Source organism: Rhagoletis pomonella, unplaced genomic scaffold, assembly GCF_013731165.1.
Source record: "Rhagoletis pomonella isolate Grant_MI unplaced genomic scaffold, Rhpom_1.0 Rhpom_scaffold_00005, whole genome shotgun sequence".
Lineage (NCBI taxonomy): Eukaryota > Metazoa > Arthropoda > Insecta > Diptera > Tephritidae > Rhagoletis > Rhagoletis pomonella.
The window spans coordinates 45,886,043-45,893,184 of NW_023458559.1; the positions used below are offsets into that span (position 1 = coordinate 45,886,043).

Consider the following 7,142-nt stretch of genomic DNA (forward strand, 5'->3'; position numbering starts at 1 on the left):
GATAGGAATGGTAAAGGTTTTCCAGAAAACTCCATTGAATAAGGGCCATAACACACGCAAATGTAGGTGCTGCATTTCTACTTTTACGAATACAATTTATTACAAACGCCCACCATTACTACATAAACAATATTGAGATTAGTTTGTATACCTTTTATTGCATTTTCAATAACTACAATCAAATAAAAACTAATAATAAACAAAATTTTTTTTTGAGAGTACATTTTTAAGATTCATTTTTTTAATGTAATTAAAACTCATTCAATCAGCTCCAATTAACATTGAATTATGTATTAAAATCTATGAATTAAAATCGATGTTGCATTTGTGAATAATTGTTATTTATGTAATATGTATATGTACATACATTTGCAATAAAAAAATGCTTATCAAGTTATTTAATTAGCCAGTAGGGAGTCCAAGATTCTTACGTTAGAATTTGCCATTTCTATTTTCTCTAATCCCCATTTTTTGCGTTGGCTGTTTCGTTTTCCTCCTTAAATACATCGTTAGCTTCTGTAAATCCACAAAACTTCCATTGCACTTTAGTTTCGTCATCCCCTCCACCTGCTGTCTGACATTCCATTTTGAAGAGATTCGTATAGGTTGTGAGTATTTGTTCTAAAGTTAGGACCTGTAGGTCTAGCGTTTTCATAGATTGTCGTAGGTAGACACAAATTGACTCGGTGCTGACGCCAAAGGGATGCACTATCAAGTAGGCAGCGATTAGGGCAATAATTTGGGCTTCCACAAATGGCAAGTATTTAGGCTGCGTAATTAATAAATATAAGCAAGAGGTTATACTTTTTTTTTTTAGAACAGGAAAAAATAAGGGCCTTATGATTATGTAAAGGAGCTTTTTCCGAAAGCAGATGATTTTTATATGAGAAGTTGGAATAGTAGGAGTAGGGGTATGAAACATAAGTTAGCGTAATTTTTTTTAAGAATAGTCTATGTACGGTAGGTATAGACTTTGACCGAATTTTCAAAAACAAGAAACAAAAAAAAAATTTCATTCCTGTGAATTAATTTATTAAAATGTATTCGAAATTTTATCAGAAATTTTTTTTGTTTGAAAATAGCGGAAAATATATGGTAATATGGATTGGAACCAGAGGGAATATAAAATGGATTTTCTATTAGTGCTCGGTTTCGACTTTCTTAAACGAAATTTTCTTAACAAAAATATTAGGAGATTTTTCGAGTTTGTCAGAATAAAAAAATATACTGTGAAAGTGAAAGGACGATTTCGACGCTTTTTCGATGATTTTTTTAATCAAACTACTGGGATATTTTTTTAATAAAGATCTTGGGATATTTTTCTAATTAAAAGGGAATACAAAATTTAAGATTTTTAACAAATTTGTGTATAAAAAAAATATTGAGTGTTTTTAACAAGTCAGGATATAAAATTTGGTTTTCAATTAGTGTTTTGGTTAGTTAAAAACATAAAAGAAATTTTAATATATATTTGTTTTCAATAAAATGTTTTTATAAAAATATGTAGTGGGGAATTTTCGAAATTAGTGGGGAAATTAAAATTTTATTTATAGCACGTCAGTTAGAAAAAGATGAAAAAGAAAGTAAAAAAAGGAAAACATTTTTTCAAATAATCATTTTTTTCTAAGTGGGTTAGATAAGTACATTTTTTCAATGAATTTTTGAATAATACATACATACTTATTGGGAAATTTTTGCACTTAGTGGGAAAATCTTTGAACAAATAAGAATATAAAATAACACAAAATTTTAATATTTGTTTTGAAATTATTATATTTTATATAAATGTGTATGGGGAAATTTTTAGTACATATTAGAATTTGTGGATACATAAAAGAGAGAAAAAGGATTTCGAAATTTTTTAAAGACTTTTTTCAATAGATATTATCGGGAAATTTATGGAATTGGTGGGAAAATAACATAGGGGATTCTATAGGAGTAAAGTTTCTAGGTAATTGGATTTCGATATTTTTTTTAAATTCTATTAATAAAAATATTGGGAAAATTCTCGCATTAGTCTAACTTTTTTTTATAAAGTAGGAATTATTAGGAACTAAATTTTGGGTATTAGTATAAAAATAAAGAATGTCGGCCCTTTCCTCAAAGAAAGTATATTTTAAATAAAAATACCGGGAAATTTTTCAATTCAACCAGAATGTAAAATTTAATTTTTTATTTGCTAGCAACTGTTAGCTAAATATAACAAAACACAATTTTTATATTGGGATTTTTTTTGTAATTGGTGGTGATACGAAAATCAAGATCAAAAAAGGCGAAATTTTTTTCGAGGAGATTATTTCCACACAAAATATATTTTAGTTTTTTTTTTAAAGTATGTGGAAAAAAAATCGTATGTCAAAGGAATTTTGGAGGAAACTATTGGTAGAAAATATAATATTTCTCTTAAAACAGTTTTATTTCTTAAGGCTGGTTTTCACTATGTCAAATTTAGTGGCATTTGTCGTCAAATAAGAGAAAACACATTGTCAAATGGGTTTAAAACGCGGTTTATCCATTGATTTCGATCAGAATAGGTCTTTAGTCGGGTACGTGCGCTGCTAAATCGGCTATCTGTCAGTATGTGGCCAATAATATTATCGGTAAAGGTATAGATAAAGCAGATAAAATTGTGTCAAAATATGACATAGTGAAAACCAGTCTTTAGAAGCTTGGTGATAAAGTATGAAATAATTTATTTTGAAACAAGTAAGAAAGTCTAAGTTCGGGCTGAGCCGAACATTAAATACCCGGCGCAAGTATTAAATATATGTTTTTCACCTTTCCGAAACCTACCGCTACATGGTAAACCGGGGTGTATCCATTTTGAGTAAATTAGCGTCCTTAAATTTCGAAATATTGAAGTTTCAAGCATTTCTGAAATTCACTGTTATATGAAAAGCGGTCGTAATTTTAGTTCGAGTTCAATAATTTTCAACGTTAACCACACCGAGTTTGGTACAAATTGGTAGAACGGTTACCGAGATACATATATGTGATCACAAGTAGGCGGTGCCACGCCCATTTTTCAAAATTTTATCATAAACGTATTTCTTGGTAAAGAATTGTTGCAAGCATCAATTTTGAATAAATTAGCTTTAATATTTACTGATTTATCGAAGATTTTGTATTTCTCTAAATTACCGTTATATGGGATGTGGGCGTGGTTACTGTCCGATTTTTTAAATTTTTGGCCATTTGGTATGCTGTAGCAAGGCCAACAACTGTGCCAAGTTTGGAAGAAGTTTGGTGCAGCGGTTACCAAGATATACACATGTAACCATAAGTGGGCGTGGCTACGCCCATTTTCCAAAAATTTATAATATTCTTATTTTTCGTCTAAAACTTATTGTAAATATCAATTTTGAGTGAATAATCTTCAGTAGTTACTAAAATATCGCAGTTTTCGTATTTCTGAAAATTACCGTTATATGGGAGGTAGGCGTGGTTATTGTCCGATTTTGCCCATTTTCAATACCATCCGTCCTCCGCCCGAAAGAAGTGCACATACCAAGTTTCGTTAAGATATCTCAATTTTTACTCGAGTTATCGTGTGCACAGACGGACGGACGGACAAACAGTCACCGCTTAATCGATTTCTCTTTTCATCCTGATCATTTATGTATTGTTGTGTGTTTTGTTTGAATTTATAAAAAAAAATGAATTGGGTAATTTAAAAAAAAAATAAAGGCAAAATTTGAAGGATACATTCGTTTTGCTTATGAAACGATTCGACTGAGTTTTTATGAAACATCTGGAAGAATTAAACGAAATACATATATCCCGGGGAAATTCAAAAAAGAGATCTTAAATTTTTTTAAACGAGTTTTTTACCAAAATAACGTTATTCGAATTTGATTAAGTTGAAAACTGGAAAACATTTCGAAAGTGTTGTAAATTTTTTTAAAGGTTCTCCGATTTTACAGTTTTTAAAAATTTCCAAAAATTAAATATCCAATTTTACCGACTTTACTACCCTTTTCACCAGCAATTTAAGTGAAAAATGATTTTATCCCTTATGTCAGATTTTGTATTAAATTTAAAAAAAAAAACATTTTTCAACTGCTTTCGTACAACCACGATGACAAATTACTGTAATTACAAATTCTCACACTCAAATACCTCAATTTCTTTAGAATCCTCCATTAATTTTGTTTCTACTGGCACTGTGCTCTCTTTCTCTTCACCAATTTCCAAATTATTGGTATCACCATCACTTTTAGCACATTGCTGCAGCTCTTCATTCTCCTCAATTTTATCCGCTTGAACGTTCTGCGTGCTATTACTTTTCTGCGCTTGCCTCTCATCTATGTCATTCCACTCGTTACCTTCGGCAGTTTTCTCATCCTCATCAGTTTCATGTATCTCCACAACATCATTCTGATCTTCAATAATATTCACTTCATCATCAATATCGATCACTTGTATGTGTTTTGACTCCGGTTGCGTTGAATTTCTTGAACTTTTGTGCACACCATTTGCATTCTCGCGGCGCTCCTTGTCGGTGTGCTTTGACTTGTTTGACATTTCTTCACTTATTTCCACCTCTTCCACATCATCATCATCATCATCATCATCGTCTTCGTCATCAGCATCCGCTGCTTCGTTAGTTATTATTTCGCTTGCTTCAGAGTTAACTGACGCTGTTTCTCGATCTCTGCGCTTGTTGGCAGTTTCTTTGATGCGAGTTTTTAACAGCAGCTGCTTTACGCCAGCCTCCTTGAGTTTACGCTCCAACTGAACGATTGTTTTGGTATCTTTTTGCTCCCGCATTTTCGTTTGCAACAGTTGTGTCTGCATATTGCGTATGGTTTCCTGCAGCACTTTGATCTGCTTATCACGATAATCATTATCGTATTTGATATCAGTGCGTACGTGTGACATTTCACTGCGTAAAGCTTCCAACTGACAGCGTAATGAGTCGTTCTCCTCCTGAAAAGGGAATACGAAGCCCAGATAGTTGTATTAAGAAATTTAATTTATAGTAGAGGAATTAGGTCGATCTTGGGATTTTGCAGCTATGCACAAAGGCGCCAAAGTGCGGAGAGCTACACTCTTTCCTCCTCACCTTCAAACTCTCAGCATCGTAACGCGTACGCTTGGCGCTGCTACCCTGGTAGTTGCGATCATCATCGGACATTTCCATTTCATCATCCTCAATTTGTACGGAGCGTAGTTCCTGTATTAGTAGCATCAGTAGGGTAATTAGCAAACTTTTATTTTCGTACATTTGTACAGCTTATAACTAGCGAGTTAAAAATTTGTATTTTTTGAGTTCTAAAATGAAATTTAATTCGCAAAAATCCTAAACTTGGAATAGCAATTTGTTCCGTTTAGTCATATGGTCTCAGAGCAGCTACGGCCTTCCAGCTGTTTTTTTTTTGTACTTACCTCGGCATTTGAACTTTTTGAAAACGTTTTACGTTTAAAGAAAAATTTTTTAATATCGGTTTTACGTCTTAATTGGGTTGATATTTTAACTTAATCCTTTTTTTAATGTAATAAATATTAATTTTGCAGCGAGAAAGTAACAAATTACCAGTTAAAATTTTTTATGACACCCAATTTTAAGCGAATAAACGAAAAGTAAATGTTTTTAATAAATACATACATATGTATACAGATGTACATATCTAATAAGTGAAGCCTTTAACAATAGCAAGCGGTGATAAAATAAATAAAACACCATTGCACGGCTAGGTGCACTGTTAACGGCATTTACAAGAGTTTAAGAAACATTTAGGAGAGCATGGAGTATTGAGGTTATCTACGAATTGAAATTGTTTAAGAGGCAAGTTTTTTCTTTTTTTATACAATGAATTTAAAAAGTATTGTTAACAATTCTTATTGAATTAGCAGAAAAGATGTATAAACCAGTTCTTCAGCAAAGTGATAGGAAAGAGAAAAATATACATACATACATATATGTGTATGTCTGCTATTGAAATTAAAAAAATGCGGAAAAGCATGCAAGAGTGTATTTTTCTTTCAAAAGTCTAACCAATATCGTGTCGTCTCTTCAAGTACTGTAGGTGTTTGTCGAATACCCAAAAAAATTTCGAGTAAGGGGGGATTTATCTGGTTGCTGCGTTAATATTAGCCTAACGGTCGTGGGTACTTTTAAGACCTAAGCAAAACAAAACACTTGAGAGAAACAAAGGGGAAGGAAAACAACACCCACTGCAGGTATGGAACCCCACTCAATCGTAAACCTCTTCGTGCGGCAATACAAAGGAAGCAGCAACGCAAGCGCTCATGCTACATAGGAAAATTAAATTCAAACAAGGCAACCTTGTCGGACACCTTGAAATCTTAAGAAGGACCTCAACAAGTGGGCAATATCCTGCACTGGTCGGTCAATCTGCGCTCATGCTAAGTAGTAAAAATCTAAACACAGAACGTTAGACAAAAATATGCAAGCTAGGTTGTTTACAAGTTTTGACAAGGGGAAGAAAAGACACCTGTCAAAGCAGCTAAGACAGAGAGAATCTAAATGAAGAGACAGGATTTGAACCGCCAATACCAGTAAAGTTAAAAAATAGGCATCTAAAACTGGCTAGATACATTCTTTTTTATAAACTTGAACTTTTATGAAGATACATGTACTTGGCCTTGCAAGAGTATCTAGATTTGCGAGTTTGCAGTTTAGTTTCAAAAAGTATAATTGCCGGATATAGTAACCGTTCTTGTACCTGCGAGAGAGAGGATGACTCATTGTATTCTAGTAGCCCATGTAAAGAGTTATCGGTTAATACAAGCATCCTATATTGACAAATTTATCCGATTGCCGCAATAGGAATGTTAGGAGTCGTTATGGACAATTCGAAAAGCTTGGCTGTCGGTACCAATAACTTAGCAATCGCCAAAGACATACATATTTAGGTAATGCAGGTATAAATCAAATTGATATAGGAACAAAATGTTAATATTATAGCAAAACGCAACACTTAAAATTTGTTAGATAGCACCAAAACACAAATTAGTAAAATACAGTGAATAAAAACATAATTTAAGTATTAATACGGTGACACCAAGCAACAATATAAGTATATTTATAGCTATGGAAGTACAAATACATATAATACTATATTTATTTACAAGCACATATATACATACAAATATAAAATACATACAGATGTAAGTAT

At 32.3% G+C, this 7,142-nt stretch overlaps 1 protein-coding gene across 1 annotated transcript; it reads right to left on the reverse strand.

The window, feature by feature from the left end:
• Positions 1-221: 221 nt before the first annotated feature.
• Positions 222-7,057, reverse strand: LOC118739061 (ecto-NOX disulfide-thiol exchanger 2-like). The gene is made up of 3 exons (XM_036470180.1): positions 5,066-7,057; positions 4,120-4,929; positions 222-769 (listed from the first exon to the last, which is right to left on the reverse strand). Exons 1-3 carry the CDS (start codon positions 5,225-5,227, stop codon positions 458-460), a joined length of 1,284 nt encoding a protein of 427 aa, XP_036326073.1. The 5' UTR covers positions 5,228-7,057; the 3' UTR covers positions 222-457.
• Positions 7,058-7,142: the final 85 nt, after the last annotated feature.